The following is a 17,817-nucleotide window of genomic DNA, read 5'->3' as shown; positions in this document are numbered from 1 at the left end:
TCCTTTTTAAAAGATTTCTATTCCCAAACTATTTCAACAACAATCTTCCCTTTAAAATCCTACATACGATTATTTTATTTCATGCATGTTATTGGCATGTAAAGGCCTCCATTGCGTAAACTTCCAAAAGCCGCGAGACCGCTACTGAGCGTCACCATCTTGAATGTGGTGACAGCAGCCCCGTCAGATTCGGAGCTCTCTATAGCAGGGGTGTCAAACTGACGGCTCTCCAGCTGTTGCCAAACTACAAGTCCCATCATGCCTCTGCCTTTGGGAGTCATGCTTGTAACTGTCAGTCTTGCAGTGCCTCATGGGACTTGTAGTTTGGCAAAAGCTGGAGGGCTGCCAATTTGACACCCGTGCCCTATAGTATTCCCCTTTTGCTCCTCCTCTTCCAGAAACAACATGAAAGGTCATGTAAGAGGTAACGAGCAGAGCAGCTGGTCGCACAGACATTGTTGAAAAGGCAATTTGACACTCTTCCTCGCAAAGAGAGAGAGAGGATTGTGCTAGGGAAGTCTGATTTCAAAGCTAGTTCTAAACCATATTATAAATGGAGAAAAATGATTAATGGAATGGAGAAACAATGCAAAAATAAATTCTAGATTTTTCTGTGCTTTTATTTTTTCAGCTACTGATGGCGCCTAGTGCTATGTGTTAAGAGGCCCACTCAAAATGGACACCACAATGCCTACAAGTCCTTGCAGCACACACAAATGCGCAGATGTTTGCACCTGACAATGCAAGTGTATTGCTATGTGCTGAGTGTTGCCATTCCAAATAAATACACTGGTCTGTGTTTAAATGCTTGGCCACAGCATGCGTTATGACGTGCATTACCTCAACGCACTGCTGGGAATGGGGCCTAAACGTGACTTGGTGTGTTCAGAGCAGGAAGTTAGCTGTGTGCAGCAAAATATTTCCTCCTTCATGATATACCTCAATATTATATATCTTTATCTTTGAATGCTGTAAGAACCACATTGATGGAAGGCAGAATTTCATCAGGTCAGCTGAAGTATCCACCCCCACAATGGGGTTGTGCCTCCTCTGGAGCTGTTTGGGAGGGGTGGCCCTCATAGCTATGCTTGGAGGTAAGTGGAATTTTCTCTCTAGTCAATGGGCATAAAAATCTTCGAGAGTATCAGAGCTGGTGTCCTACCACCAATAATAGGAAATCCCCTTTGGCTGCCATTTTACTGTAATGAAAGTGAAATTGTTTTCACCTCCCCTCCAGTGATGCAGTCCCCCACAAGCCAGGCTGATATTTTGGCTATTTTGATTGGCCAGGCTAAAAAAAAGTCACTCCCGCACATTCAGTTGTTGAACCTGTACACTTAGCAGCACCGTGGGTCTCTTCTGTATGAGCCCGGGTTCACACTGATGTGTCGAATTCGCAGCGTTTTCTGTGTGAATTCCGCACCGCATCAGAATCGTACCCCGTTCATGCGAACCGCTGCGGGTGTGTATGCTAAGTTAACCTGTAATCGGTCCGCAAAACGCGGTGCGATGTGCAGAATTGGATCGCATGGGTGTGTATACACACCCATGCGATCTGATTCTAGTGCGGACCAAAAAAGGGGTCCTGCATGTTTATGGTGCGGTGCAATTAGAGCCATACAAAATGTATGGCTCCAGTCGCACCGCACACAGATCGCATGTGATGTGCACGGGAATGTGGTGTGGTTCCTGTGCAAATCACATGCGATATACCGCACCGCATATATGTGAACCCGGGCTTAATGAGCCTGTCTGTTCTCAATTTTTTTTTTTTTCTTTTCTTTTGAAAATCCAATTTAAGCTGTCTATAGACTGCCTGAATGTTGGTGGATTCCTGCAGAGTTGGCTGAAATTCATGCTATAGGTGATCCTGCAGGCACTGAAGTGAAGCCCCCTTCTTAACTACAGTGTGTGTGTTATTTTCTTTTTTTCCTTCATTTCAATTTATTGCCCGACGCATGACAAATGTGTGAAGTTGGCTCTTGTAAGTTTTTTGGCACATACACTTTTGTTCATTTTTTTGTTTTTTTCTCTTACTTTTTTAGTGCATGTTTGTGTATGGCAAACTGTGCCTGCTTCCTGTGTTTGGGATATAATTAATAATAGTGTTTGTGCTTGTTTGCCAAGTGCTCAGATGTGAACGGACCCTGCGTGTATCCAATCAGATGATCATCCAATCAGATGCAGTCACTATTCAGGCGACCATGGGTACTGTTCATGCCTGAGTAAAATAACCAGCACTGCAAATTCCTCCAACCAGACAGAGGCTCACGGCATGTTTGTGTGTTGGATCTGACTGTGGAGATTGCAGGGATGTAAAAGAGAGAAGGTAGAACTGCTTTAATAAAGACAGCACATTAAAAAAAAAAAAAAAAAAAAATATATGTAAATGTAATATTTTTTTTTTCATTTGGAAACACGTCCTATTTCCCTGCTCTGTGTAATGGGTTTGCACAGAGCAGCCCTGATCCTCCACTTCTGGGGTTCCCTGCCAGCGCTTTTGGCTTTTACCCCAGCTGTGTGCCCTACGAGCAAGATGTTTAGTATGTAGAGGGGGACCTGGTGGTGCTGGCTTGGCCCCATGACCCACTGCCACCTCCATAGCCAGTGAGGAGAGGGAGGTGAAAGCTGTTGCTCTTGAACACAGTGCTGGATCAAGATTGGGCTCAGGCTTAGTACAAGGGGGATTCTTGATCAGTAGGTTTTTTTTTTTTCCTTATTGCAGAGAATGCATTAAGGTTAAAAACAAACCTTCAACCTATAAAAACCGCTTTTACGCCAGATGTCTGAGTTCTGATCCTGTGGTCACTGTGATTGGCAATCACATGATGGGGAATCCTGCTCTTAATCATCAATGAGGCGGGATCTGTCAGCAACAACTTGGTGAGAGTGCTGCGAGTGGGTAGCAGGTGTTTGCAAAACACTAGCACTCCATTGATACATAGATGTGGTAACTCAGCAAGTGGACCTTAATAGGTAAAATAATCAATGGTGATCCTGCCATGAAGGTCTTAGTTCAGGCACTTCCTGTTACAGTGAGAAAACACTTAATTTCAAATATGCCTTTCTCTTGTCACACAGACTGCCAATGGGGATTGGTGACACCCATTTTGCAGCCATCGGCGAACAGATTATCATCCCAAGAATTTTTTTAATCTACACTTTTTCCTTAGAGTGACAATGCTCTATCCCTGCCATCCAATGGTCCTGCATTGTCACCCTATCACAAGGCTTTCCAACAACCATTATGTGGGGATGTTTCCACATACACATAAGGCCCCTGTCACATGGCTGTTCTGTATGTCTGTTTTACGGATGAAAAAAAATGGACACCTATGTATTGCTATAGACTAGTGGATTTAAATAGATGATCATTTGTTTACATCTGTTATTATCTGCATCTGGGTTTGGTTTGTTTTTTTTTTTTAGCGGAAGAAAACCTTATTTTTCTTCTGTTAAAAAAAAAAAAAAAAAAAAACGGAATGGATGTAATTGGATGGAGAACAAATGTTGACAGACTAAAAATAAAATTAAAAAAATGGATGTGAACTGGTCCATTTTTTTTCTTGAAAAAACATGACTGAACTGGAACACCTCTGTGAAAGCCCCCCCATCACAGGTACAGTGCACTCTTCTTACCATCAGGAAACCTACCAAAATAATTACAATATACTCCTCCTTGTATACGGGAAGTGCCTGTAAAGAGGCTGGAGGAAATAGGGCTGTATCAAATGACAGAAAATGGTGTAATTAAAAAAAAAAATGTTTCTAGTATTTAGTGCTTTTATAACTATTATTCAAATTTATACTTTTATGATAAGAGTTAGGTTTTTTTTTCCTTTAAGAACATGGTTCAGGTACTTGACCCCTCCAGCTTCTTTTGAGTTATCCCTTGTTTCCATCCGTTATCTTTCTCTGAGCACCGTCCCTTGTTTCTACCTGATATCCACCAACTAGTAATTTTTAGAGGATACAGAACAATAGTATCCACAAAATTGATCCCTTGCACTCAGCAACATTAAATTGCCAGAGCAATAATGTATCCTGTGCAATAATATAGCCCCCAGCATCTCTAGTGCCACCCCAGCAACAATACATTGCCCAGCTGCCAGCAATGATAGACCTCTTCCCTCACTAGTAGATAGCTCCAAGCGACAGTTGAACCCTAAGAAACATAAGACCCCTCCATCAACAGCAAACCCCCCCATGGAAGCAAGTTTCCTCCAGCCACAAATAATTCCCTGCAACAAAATTCCTCCCCCCCCCCCCCCCCCCCAGCAACAATAGCTCCCCCAGCAGTCAGCAATGATAGACTTCTCCCTCACCAATAGATTCCACCAAGCAACAATTGATCCCCCGAGGAACAGAAGAGTTTCCCCCAGCAACAATAGATTCCCTGTAATAAAATATCCCCCAACAGTCAATAGACCCCCCTAACAGGCAGCGTTAATAGACCCCCCCCCCCCCCAGCAGCCGGTGTCAGTAGATGCTCCCCCCCCAAGCAGTCCGCGTTAGTAGAGGCCCCCCCCCAAGCAGTCGGCGTCAGTAGATGGCCCCCATCCCCCCAAGCAGTCAGCGTCAGTAGATGGGCCCCCCCCAAGCAGTTGGCATCAGTAGATCTCTCCCCCCCCCCCCCCCAGCAGTGGGCGTCAGTAGATTTCCCTCCGCCCCCCCAAGCAGTCCACGTCAGATGCTGCCCCCCACCAAGCAGTCGGCGTCAGTAGATCCCTCCCCAGCAGTCTGTGTCAGTAGATCCCCCCAGCAGTCTGTGTCAGTAGATCCCTCCCAGCAGTCTGTGTCAGTAGATCCCTCCCAGCAGTCTGTGTCAGTAGATCCCCCCAGCAGTCTGTGTCAGTAGATCCCCCCAGCAGTCTGTGTCAGTAGATCCCCCCCAGGAGTCTGTGTCAGTAGATCCCCCCCAGGAGTCTGTGTCAGTAGATCCCCCCCAGGAGTCTGTGTCAGTAGATCCCCCCAGCAGTCGGCGTCAGTAGATCTCCCCCCCAGCAGTCGGCGTCAGTAGATCTCCCCCCCAGCAGTCGGCGTCAGTAGATCTCCCCCCCAGCAGTCGGCGTCAGTAGATCCCCCCCAGCAGTCGGCGTCAGTAGACCCCCCCAGCAGTAGGTATTAATAGACGCTCTGTCACCCCTCGCTGTTACATAAATCCAGTGCTGGAGATGTTCCCTCACATTTCTGCTGACAACAAATCCCTACAACTAATATAATGAATATACTATTTGTATTAATGTAATAAATTCTGATCACGGGGCATTTGTATCAATTTTATTATTGATTTCTGCTCATTATCCCCCATCCCTCTATCCATCACAATGTAAATCTTGGGCCGTGATAACTGTAATATTTACAAATCATGTTAAAAAGTAACCAATGGAAGGCTGGGGAACCACAAGGCCCAGCATACCAGAACAGCCAGGCCTGTGTACTCACAGCACCTCTCCAGGCACTGCCCACGGCGGCTCCACCCCATTCAGCACCACAACAAAGAGCTCCTTCATCAAAACCCCCCACCTTGCAGGTCACGTGACCTCCCTCTTCTGCCTGCAGCCGCCATCTGTACTACGGGCACCCCACCCTGCGACCCAGGCCCACCGGCCAGCAGCCAAGATGGTGCGCGGCGAACAAAGCGTCCGCCGGGGAGCCCCAGGCGTCGTGACGTCGCCGCCCGCGAGGGGCCTATAGCAAATGCGGACCGGACAGCACGTGACACTACGTCACGACGTGTTTCAGTGGTTTCACCTCAGCGCGGCTGTCGTCTGTTTCGTCAAGCGAAGAAAGCGGCTTAACGGAGAGCGGGATGGGAGTGACGGTGGAGAGTATTTGCAACGGGGACGGTAAGGGGGAGCCGAGACGGTTTGTGGTCGAGGTTTCCTCGGCGGGTCCGGGAGGGAGGTAATGTGGAGTCTATGAGGAGGACGGCGCTGAGGAGAGGGGAGACCGCCATGTTGTGACTGAAACCCCCTCACAGGCCTCCCCCTCCCCGCACCACCCAGAGGCCTCCCTCATACTGGCGGCGGGCTCTCTCTGAGGAGAAATTACATTACACCGAGCGGGAATTTCCTCACCTCAGGCGGGCATAAGGGACGTTATATGACGGTAGCAATGGAGGGTTGTGACCCCGGTCAGGTTGTGTCCTATGGGGGAGACTTCCCTTCACTTCCTGTCCCATGGCCAAGACAGCGAATCCCAACAGAATGAGAGAATCCCACATCTTGTGTCCCCAAAGGGAGATTCCCTTCTGTTCTCTCCATACAGGGAGCGAGAGGGAATTCCACCATCGGACAGTGTCCGGGAACCAGAGGAAACCTCCAGAATCAACGAGTTCCAGACATTGTGTCTCCATTGGGAACACTTCCTGTTCTGGTGACAACTCATAATTCTCTGACAGGTCTCCAAACTGCGGCCCGTGGGCCAGATGTGGCCCTGTGCTTTTATCTGCCCCTCGGGGCACTTTTCTTTCTTTCACGCCATCTATCCCCCCACCCCCCTCCATGAGGGGCGGGGTGCCATCTATCTCCCCCCCCCCTGCCATGAAGGGCGGGGTGCCATCTATCCCCCCTCCATGAGGGGTGGGGTGCCATCTCTTCCCCCCCCCCCTGCCATGAGGGGCGGGGTGCCATCTATCCCCCCCCCCGCCATGAAGGGCGGGGTGCCATCTACCTTCAACCCCCACCCCCCGCCATGAGGGGCGGGGTGCCATCTCTCCCCCCCCGCCATGAGGGGCGGGGTGCCATCTCTCCCCCCCCCCCCCCCGCCATGAGGGGTGGGGGGCCATCTTTCCCCCCCGCCATGAGGGGCGGGGGGCCATCTATCCCCCCACCCCCCGCCATGAGGGGCGGGGGGCCATCTATCCCCCCCACCCCCCGCCATGAGGGGCGGGGTGCCATCTATCCCCCCCCACCCTCCTGCCATGAGGGGCGGGGTGCCATCTATCCCCCCCCACCCTCCTGCCATGAGGGGCGGGGTGCCATCTATCCCCCCCACCCTCCTGCCATGAGGGGCGGGGTGCCATCTATCCCCCCCACCCTCCTGCCATGAGGGGCGGGGTGCCATCTATCCCCCCCACCCTCCTGCCATGAGGGGCGGGGTGCCATCTATTCCCCCCCCACCCTCCTGCCATGAGGGGCGGGTGCCATCTATCCCCCCCCCCACCCCCCTGCCATGAGGGGCGGGGTGCCATCTATCCCCCCCCACCCCCCTGCCATGAGGGGCGGGGTGCCATTTATCCCCCCCACCCCCCTGCCATGAGGGGCGGGGTGCCATTTATCCCCCCTCCCGTGAGGGGCGGGGCCCCATCCCTTTCCCCCCCTCCTCTTGCTGTGAGGGGCGGGGCCCCATCCCTTTCCCCCCTCCTCTTGCTGTGAGGGGCGGGGCCCCATCCCTTTCCCCCCTCCTCTTGCTGTGAGGGGCGGGGCCCCATCCCTTTCCCCCCTCCTCTTGCTGTGAGGGGCGGGGCCCCATCCCTTTCCCCCCTCCTCTTGCTGTGAGGGGCGGGGCCACATCCCTTCCCCCATCCCCCCCTTGCCGTGGAGGGCAGTGCGCCACCTCTTCCCCATCCCTCCCTTGCGCTGAGGGGCGAGGCGCCATCCCTTCCCCAACTTCTCTTGCGAGAGGTGGGGCGCCATTCCTTCCCCGTCCCTCACTTTCTTCGAGGGGCGGGGCGCCATTCCTTCCCCATCTCCTCTTGCTGCGAGGGGCGGGGCGCCATCCCTCTCCCTGACACATGAAATGGGGAACTAATTATCCACCTGACACCAATGATGAGGCTCCATTACTCCCACTGATTTCTGGGTGTTTTCTACTCCTGCTGGCCACAATTCTGCCGCTTACATTTTGAAGGGCTGTAAACTGTCCCTTTGGTCCAAAAGTTTGGAGACCCCTTCTCTCTGATTATATTTAGGACAAACAGAAGGTGGATCTCCCTAACATGGCAGGGTAATGGAGGGTTATACCCCCTGTCAGTTTTTCTTCTGAGGAGATTTCCCTCTAACTTCCTATCCCATAACCAAAACAGGAAATCCCTCCAGAGTGAGGAAATCCCTCATGGTCAAAACTACTGTCCCCCATTAGAACATTTCCCCTCTATTACTGTGCTGGGGACAACACAAAATTGTTTTTTTTTTTGTTTTGTTTTTTTTTCTTTTCGTGATTTTGTCTACCATTGGAGAGATTTGGCTTCACTTCCTGACCCATAGCCAAAACAGGAAGTTGAGAGGGAATCTCTCCAAAGTGAAGTCTAGTGTCCCCATGGGAAAGACTTCTGGTTCTGTCTCTTGGCTGCAAGAGGAAGTCCCTCTACAATGAAGACCTGATCCCATGTCCCCATTGAAGGCTGGCTTCACTTCCTGTCTCATAACCAAAGCAGGAAAACTAAAACTCGCAGCCAATGGCTGTTCTGGTGCTGGGGAGGGTGGCCCCTCTATCAGTGCGTAATAGCTCGGGGGGGGGGGGGCGCCGATTGCTGCACTAACATTGTTTTGTTAGTGTAGTGACCTGTTGTTGTGTTTTTTGTTCTTTCTTTCAGCCTTCTGAGTTGAACCAAAAAACATAACTTTACTTGTACATCCAACATTAGAGGATTGTAATCCCTGTCGGTGTTATGTTTACATTTGTGTCCTACTGGGGAAGGTTGTGCGTTGCACCGCAGCCATGCACTAAGGCCCGGCCATACATGGGTCAAAATTCGACTGATCCTTTTTTTTTTTTTTTTTTTGTCCGAAAATCGTACCTAAGAGTGATTGGCTGATTTTCGCTCTGTTAGTGGGGTCAATGGCACCGGCTGATTTTCGTGGTTCCTCCCCTTTTCGGTGATCAGGCATGTTGGAAAATTCGTGAAAAACGTCGATTTTCAACTTGATGGTCAAATCGTACGATAATTTTTTCGAAAAGAATATGCGCCATGAGCCGTGACCTGGAAGGAGCAGAAGTTTTGCCTGTTATATGGGGTGAACTTTATGAATTGGTCGGCCGATTTTCAAAATCATTGATGGCACCATCGGATTACCGTGCGAACGGCGGTTTCGGACCATGTTTAGCCTGCATAATGCGCAGTGTGCTGGCAGAATCGCCACATGCATTTGCGTATTATAGGATGCCCATACAAATGAATCGACTGCCTATACATAAAGCTTGTTTGAAATTGCTCCTGCCCCATTTATTACTCCTTTTTTTTTTTTTTTTTTTTTTTTTTTCAAAGAGCATAAACGGTGCCTATGTGCTGCATGTAGGCATTAAAGCCCAGCTTTTGCCACCACACATAGGGGTTACTGGGGCGTAAAGGGGTTAAGTTACAATAGGTGGGTAGTGTTTGTAAATAACGGGACAAAGGTGAACTGTCTAATCTGACTACCATTCCCTCCTGTGTATGGAAAGCGTTCGTGTTTATAGGTTGCTCTGTCCCTGATTATGTGGTCTTCTCTTACTTAGGGCGGACATTCCCAAAGAAAGGCCAGAAAGTCTGCGTACATTATGACGGTGAGTTGTGCTGATCTGAATTGTCAGAACTTTAACCTTTTCACTGCCAGTTTTTTTTTTTTTACTTTTTTTTTCTTTTTTTTTTTCTTTTTCTTTTTTTTGCACATTTGTTTTAAAAAAAATAATTTAAATTTGAAGATTACACAAAACCCTCAAACATATATTTTCTACAAGCAGACACCCTAGAGCAGGGGTCTGCAACCTTTAAGACATAAAGAGCCACTTGGACCCGTTTCCGAGAGGGAAAAAAAGACTGGGAGCCGCAAAACCATTGCAACATTTAAAACAAATCCGACACGTTACGTCACAATATCACGTGACTTCATCAGGGCTATTGTGACGTAACGCGTCGGCGTAGCGCGGTGACGTATTTCCGGCGTGGCGGCCATCTTGGTACACCTGTGGATTCAGCTGTACACCCAACAAACACAGATATATCCTCATTTGAGAGCATGAGGGTCTAATGTGGACTGGCTGCTACGTAAGTGTATTTCTACTAAATATCTGATGTTCCTATGGTATAATAAACCTACTACACTATGGGAGGATCCCTCTTTTTTGTTCTGAGAAATTGATATTTCACCTATACCTGGAGAAGAGCTGAGTGGGAATATTATATCCTGAGAAGTGGTTTTTGGAGTGCCTTGGTGCCTGGAGGATCTGTGAGAGGGATCCATTACTGCTCTTTGACCCGCAAGGGTCGAAGAGATGAGGTGAGAGGCTAATTCAGAAGGTGGTTGGATTCACAAGCTCTATCTACACTCAGATATCTGCACGATTTGTTTCACCTGTGGTCACTTTACAGTATTATTGGAAACACAGTTTACAGTTTTTTTCACTCTAATATTCCATTATTGGACTTTTTTTCACTTTTAATATTCCATTATTGGACTTTGAGTTTGCGTTTATTATTTAGTTTTCATTCCACTTCACATTTTTGCACGTGTGATTTAATATATGTATGTGCATTTTTTTGCACATGCGTATGGATTTAAGTTTGTGTTTTGTCATTATTTTTGTAATCATCAAGCACATTTTTTATTTATTATTATTGTTATTATTTTAATTTTGAGTTATTGAATTCCACATTCACTTTAATTAGTTTGAATGTAGCGCAGCATTTATATGGTTGATATAATTGGGTAGTTTCAATATTTTTTTTTTTTTTGTCACACACTATTACCACAAAGGTCTAAGAAACACAATTTCAGTAAAACACACACTAAAGTGAATTTTATAGGTCAAAAAAACACAATGAATTACCCACATTTTTTGGCAAAATATACAAAATGTTTAAAAAAATCATTTTAAATCTGAAGATTACCAAAAAAAAAAACATTATATATTTTCTACAAGCAGACACCCTAGAACAGTGGTGGCGAACCCGTGGCACGCGTGCCACAGCCGGCACGCCGAGCCTTATCTGTGGGCACGCCAGGAGAATCCAGCGGCGCGCTGTCTTCCCGGCTGTAGTGTGCGTGACAGCCGGGTCCCAAGTGCGCATGCACAAGAAGCAGTGCTCCTTGTGAATGGTAAGGCGGTACCTGGGACACATGACAGATCCCAGAAGCCGCCGGACCAATCACAAAGCGCAGCGCTTCTCGCGCATGCGCACTGGGCATCCGGCTGTCCGACGAGCGCCCACACTACAGAAGCCGGGAAGACAGAGCGCGGCTGGATCGAGGAACAGGTAAGATAAAAAAAAAAAAACTCTGCGGAAGTAACAGCGGGTACCTGTCAAATTCAGGTACCCGCTCCCCCTCCCTCCCCAAAGGTCAGCAGTCATCCCTGTGCTGTGTCCCCAGTCTCTGGTCATCCCTGTGCTGTGTCCCCAGTCTCTGGTCATCCCTGTGCTGTGTCCCCAGTCTCTGGTCATCCCTGTGCTGTGTCCCCAGTCTCTGGTCATCCCTGTGCTGTGTCCCCAGTCTCTGGTCATCCCTGTGCTGTGTCCCCAGTCTCTGGTCATCCCTGTGCTGTGTCCCCAGTCTCTGGTCATCCCTGTGCTGTGTCCCCAGTCTCTGGTCATCCCTGTGCTGTGTCCCCAGTCTCTGGTCATCCCTGTGCTGTGTCCCCAGTCTCTGGTCATCCCTGTGCTGTGTCCCCAGTCTCTGGTCATCCCTGTGCTGTGTCCGCAGTCTCTGGTCATCCCTGTGCTGTGTCCGCAGTCTCTGGTCATCCCTGTGCTGTGTCCCCAGTCTCTGGTCATCCCTGTGCTGTGTCCCCAGTCTCTGGTCATCCCTGTGCTGTGTCCGCAGTCTCTGGTCATCCCTGTGCTGTGTCCGCAGTCTCTGGTCATCCCTGTGCTGTTAATTAGTTTGCACTACTGTACGAGTTGTTTTTTCTAAACCAAAAGCTCGATATTCAGGTTTCATTGCAGTGTTGGCACTTTGAAAGAAATAAGTTGGTTTTGGGTTGCAGTTTGGGCACTCGGGCTCAAAAAGGTTCGCCATCACTGCCCTAGAAGATATAATTGGGTAGTTTCAATATTTAATTTTTTTTTTTTTTGTCACACAATATTACCACAAAGGTCTAAGAAACACACTGTGTAAAAAAACACATTAAAGTGAATTTTATAGGTGAAAAAAACACACAGAATTACCCACGTTTTTGGCAAAATATACACAATGAGATTGCACCGGTAGTAGATACCCAACATGTCAAACATTAAATTTGTGTGCACCCGTGAAATGGCGATAAAATTCAGTACCCTATATTTTCTATATCAACGCTTTGAAATCCCCTATAGCTCATCAGTTTTGTGTTACCAAGGAGGTCTTGCACTAGAAATGTTGCTCTCCAGCATGCGCGGTGATATATCCCATTAGATGATTTCATGCATTGGTGCCTCCAAAGCATGCATTTACCTTTTTTTTTTTTTTTTTTCTGGGGGTTGGGGAGGGGGGAATTTTATGTGCTTGGGTGTAACTTTGTTTGCAATAATAATAATAAAAAAAAATTTTTGGCTTGCCTTTTTTTTTTTTTTTTTTTTTTACCCATCACAGGGGGACACACAGTCCCCTATTTGGTGATTTTTTTTTTTTTTTTTTTTTTTTATATAGGTAAGAAACTTTGAGACCTGCATGTCTCCTCTAGGCTCTACTGGATTACTGGATATATTGCAATACATTACTCCCTGGCTTTTCTAGCTGGGGAAAGTGACAGGGGGACTTGTAAATGAGGTCCTACACATCGCTTTCCTGGTCACAGCAAGATGGGGAGAAGAGCGGCCATGTGTCCGCTCTCCTCCCTCCCTTCTTTCCACCCACTGCCCCATGCCCGCAGATGGGCAAACGGAGCCCACAATACATGGCAGGGGTGTTGCTACCGGAATGTGTGTCAGGTGCTTCCATCTGACAGGCAAGAGTCTGCTTGTCTGTTTTATACACAATCCTGGTTGCTGCAGCCACTGGAATGTGTGTAAAACCCCCTGCTGTCAGCAAAAGGTTTAAAGACCCTCTAAAATAATTAAAACCTCATTTCCATATAATAGAATATCTCCACAGTCTGGTGGCTTGCCTGTCCTATCTTCCCCCCGGAAGTGTAGTGTGCCTATCTGTCTGACCTGTTTCTGGCCTAACCCAGCCTTTCTCAACCAGGGTGCCTTCAGGCTTCTTCAGGGGTGCCTTCAGGCTTCTTCAGGGGTGCCTTCGCCAGGGGTGCCTTCGCAAAAAGCCCAGAAATTGTTTACAAGCCAGCAGGTGGATCAGTCCTATCTTTTTAGTACACAAAGCCACATGTTTTCATTGTGCACTTTTATGATCTTCTAGCTGCAAGCATCCTAACAACCAATGACATCATCAGTTGATAAGGATGAAGTTGGATGCATGCAGATTGAGGGAGAGAAAATGAGAGGGCCACACTGGAATACTAGTCAGTACCAGTGTACAAAGGTGTATTTGCGTTGGAAGAATAAATCACCTCTAACGTTGGGTGTACTGGACGTGTGTCGAATAGGTTTTTAGATTGGGGTGCCTTGAGATTCTGTAGAATTTTAAAGGGTGCCTTCACTGAAAAAAGGTTAAACATTGGTCTAACCCCTACGTCACTACAGGACATTAATGTGGAGTTGGAGCAAGAAACCATAGCTTATGAGGGACAAACGGACATCTGACACTCCTGGATTGGCAAAATACTAATGAGACTGACAGAAGGGACGTAAGAGACATGAGCCACCCATAGAGTTCAGTATATTACCTCTTCTGTGGAAGCAAATTACATTTTGGTTTCTTCAGAGAAGAGAAGAAAAAAATAAAATTTATATATATATATATATATATATATATATATATATATATATATATATATAATATAATATAATTTTTTGCTTGATTTAGGAGGCCTGCAGGGTTTTCCACAACATTTGCATCGGCTGTGCCTGGGCAGTTGACCTACTTAGATGTCTATGGGGCTTTCTCCCAATGTAGGGAAACCTCTTTTGGAAGTCTGAGGGATTCTACTGCTCAGGTTCAGCCAGAGATAAAAAATATTTTGCTCATAAAATGACAGATTCCTATAAAATAAGTGTAGTGTGTGTTAGCAGTACAGTATTCCTTTAGTGTTCATGTACACCAGATGCAGTGGGACTGCGTTGGTTGGCTAGTCCAGCACAGTCTTTACACAAAATGAGGTAAAATGTCTTTTCTCCCATGTAGCCGATTCACACTACTGCATTGCAGCGGTTTGTGCTGGAAAAAATTGCTGTATGCATGCAAGTGGCGTGAATCAGTCGTCAGAAGCTTTTCGGTTTCATGCATTTTCTGCCTGAATACAGTTTGCATGCATTTTTGCAGCTGCAATTTTGGACTTAAATATTTCAATTGACAAACTGCTATAACCGATCAGTCCTGAGAAATACACTGAAAAAAACACATTGTAGTCTCTTTAGCAATAACTTCATATTTCTCATTCGGTTCCCATTGACCTTCGTAAACTGAAAATTCTGTTCGCAGTGCTGTAAACTCGCACACGACTCTTCAAAACAGCACTGCGGCTGCAACGCATATATGTCAGCACTGTCCATAGGAACGCATTCTATTTGTTTTTTGAATCCTCTAGTTAAAACCGCATCAGAAAACGGACATGTGTGAACCAGGACTTAGTATAATTAAACGCCAACACCAAATTTTGCTGTGACTAAGAGCCACGACAAAGCCAATAGAAGGGTTTTTTTTGGTTTTTTTTTTTGGTTTTTGTTTTTTTGGTCCTGTGTCTGCAATTCATATAATCTTCCTGGGCCACGTAGGGTGGCTTCAGGCAAAACAAGCTATAGTATAAAGACCTGCTTCAGCCCGGGTTCACACACACGCGGTGCGGTATATCGCATGTGATTCGCACAGGAACCGCACTGCATTCCTGTACACATCACATGCGATTTGTGTGCGGTGCGATCGGAGCCGTACATTCTGTATGGCTCTAATCGCCCCACACCAAAAACGTGCAGGACCCTTTTTTAATCTGCACTAGAATTTTGTATTTTTAAGTTGTCGTTAATCCTCATTCTCAAAGATGTTGCCCTCAGTATCCATGTTAACACCCCCACATGTTCCCACGGTAAAGGAAGTATGGGGGGAGGGGGACCTTTGCAGCGATTTGATCACTTTACTCTTTGTGGGCATAGTGACATTGTCCTTTAAAAAAAAAAAAAAAAAAAACTTTTTTACTAAACATTGTATTTTTCTACTTAATGTTTAGTCACTAGATTTTCGGGTACTCGCAATCTTTGATTTACATGGAAAGAATGAAACCAAGCTTTGCTCATATTTCGTTTTTTTTTTCTTTATAGAAAGCTGCAGTGGAAGTCGCCTGTTGCGGTTGATTGAATTAGCGCACATTTGTTTTGTTCCCTTTTCCAACACAGGAAGTCCGGCTGCCTCGATCTTCCTGGAGTCTGGCTGATTTCCTGTCTTGCTTCTGTCGCCAGAGATTTTCTGTGACTGTTTACTTTCCATATTTTCTGACTGCCTATCGCTTGCTTGTGGGTTTCTATTGTACATTGTCTTGCTGAAACCTGCATATTTGTTTTACAAACTTTTATCACTTTGAAGACACTGCATCATGAAGCAGACTGCGGCTTGACCCTCAGTCTACGAGCTTGGTTAATTAAAGTACTTCTTTAGACCCTATTTTCTAAGTACTCCTGCTGCCCTGGGTAACCATGTGTTCACCATAGATCAAATTAGGGCCGGGTTCAACAGGCAGCGGGCAGATTTCGACTGACTACTGTTGAGCTCGAATGGCCGTACGTTAATCTAACGATCTAAAACTTTTGTTGAACAGCCGGTTGCAGCCATTGATCAATGTATTCTGACAGAGGTAGAGTCCCACGTTTGTGTGGATGAGGGAACCCATTTTTTTTTTTTTTTTTATATATATTTTATTGGCCTGCTGGCTGACTGAGAAAATGTATTGTTTTGTGGCCAGCCATATGCAAATGCCCAGTAAATAGAGTAAATAACATTTGGATAACTTTGCATTGAGCTTGTGTATTTAGGGGAGAAAGAAAACATTGGTTAACCACTTGCCTATCGAGCACTCCGATTGAGCTCTGTCATGCAGGATTGTACCCATATGAAATTTTTATTATTATTATACAGGATTTATGGCGCCAACAGTTTGCTTAGCGCTTTACAATATAACTGGAGACAATACAGTTCAATGCAAGAGGGAAAGGAGAGCCCTGATCCCGGGAGCTTACAATCTAGCATTTTTTTCTCATAAATAGAGCTTTCTTTTGGTGGTATGTAATCACCGCTGGGTGTTTTACTTTTTGCGCTATAAACAAAAGTGCAAACAATTTGAAAAAAAGTTTCTTTTCTATTATAAAATTTTGCAAACAGGTAATTTTTCTCCTTCACTGATGTGCATTGATGAGGCAGCACTGATAGGCAGCACTGAAGGGCACTGATAGGCGGCACTGACTGTCACAACTGCTGGGCACTGCTGGGTGGCACTGCTGGGCACAGGTGGGTGGCACTGCTGGGTACCGATCATCAGGGCACTGATCATCAGTGCCCTGATGAATGGTGCTGATCCCTACTCTGACAACTGCCTGTTCTCGGCAGTACTTTCATCACGCTCTGACAGCGTGAGGAAAGTGCAGCTGAGAACCAGCAATTGCATTTCCCTGTGATCAGTGTGTTATTGGACACGGCTGATCACATGGTAAAAGGCCGCTGTGATCGGCCTCTTACCACATCATGTGATTAGCTGTGTCCGTAGGACACAGCGATCATGGAGATCGCTGGGGGTGCGCAGGAGAGCGCATTCTGGGAGGACGTCATATGACGTCCACCCGGAACTGGCCGGCCGCAGTGCTGCCGTCATTTGGCAACTAGTTAATGGGTTAGTCCTTTTGGGTAGATTTACTAAAATTGGTGCACTCAGAATCTGGTGCAGTTTTTGTATGGTGGACCATCGGCTTCTAACTTCAGCTTGTTCATTTAAACTTTGACAGTACAATCTGGAAGCTGATTCATTTTTTGTGCTGCAACAGATTTTGCACTCTCCAGTTTTAGTAAATCACCCCATTTGGGTCATCTCTAATCACTGAATCAGACCTTTTGTTGAGATTGAACAGGCTGCAGCCGCTGATCATGCTGTTAAGGTGATGCCATTTCTCTCTTGATTTTCAGTTTAACCTCTGCTCTTTAACTGCATATGGGGAGTGTGGTGTAAGATTTTCATGTTACCAATCGTCTTTAGGTTTTTTGGAGTGCGGCAAGAAGTTTGACTCTTCCCGGGACAGAAATAAGCCTTTCTGCTTCATCATTGGAAGAAAGGAGGTGATCCGTGGCTGGGAGGAAGGCGTTTCACAGGTAAACGTTCTGTTTCACCATCTCTCTTTTACCGTTTAGTTGTCATGTTCTCCACAGGTATTTCTGCTAAACCGATAGGCTGCAGTTTCCTGGATGATAGCTGCTGCTTAATGGAGGTTAGACACGGTCACCAGAAACAGACCTTCAATGAGAGATGTTTCATTCAGGCACTGGGAATGACCCATTAAAACACAAGTACTGCCAACAGTGGTCACAAGGTGGCAGCATTAGATTTAAAAAGAGAAATGAGAATCCCCGGTTCTAAACAACTTGCACCGCGCAGTGTTCTTACCGCGCATGCGCAAGAGCGAGAGGTGCATGCTGGGATAGCCAGCAGCACCTAATACCAGGAAGTGTACAGTAGCGGGCTTCAGATACCCACATCCATCATGCAACCTGCCTGCTTCCGAGATCTATGTAAGAAATTTTAGATTTACATAGCGAGCATGATAAATGAGACTGCTGTTAAGTATTATAACTACAGCTTGTAATTACGGGGGAGCTGTTTTTAAAA

General features: G+C 46.7%; 1 protein-coding gene across 2 annotated transcripts in view; it reads left to right on the top strand.

Moving 5' to 3' along the window:
• The first annotated feature begins 5,693 nt into the window (after positions 1-5,693).
• The window catches only part of FKBP1A (FKBP prolyl isomerase 1A), a 16,664-nt gene continuing 4,540 nt past the window's right edge, over positions 5,694-17,817 (top strand). Inside the window, exons 1-3 of one of the 2 annotated variants that reach the window (XM_089662562.1) lie at positions 5,694-5,849; positions 9,442-9,489; positions 17,191-17,303. In XM_089662562.1, the coding sequence (XP_089518688.1) occupies positions 5,813-5,849; positions 9,442-9,489; positions 17,191-17,303 (198 nt within the window). In that variant the 5' untranslated portion in view covers positions 5,694-5,812. The remainder of the gene's footprint in view (positions 5,850-9,441; positions 9,490-17,190; positions 17,304-17,817) is intronic. The other variant, XM_089662561.1, reaches the window with a different exon arrangement.

Source organism: Staurois parvus, unplaced genomic scaffold (assembly GCF_062004578.1).
Source record: "Staurois parvus isolate SC_StPar_1 unplaced genomic scaffold, SC_StPar_1.0 ptg001490l, whole genome shotgun sequence".
Taxonomy (NCBI): Eukaryota; Metazoa; Chordata; class Amphibia; order Anura; family Ranidae; genus Staurois; species Staurois parvus.
Note: the sequence above shows the minus strand (reverse complement) of the source record. Positions and strands in the feature narration are given on the sequence as shown.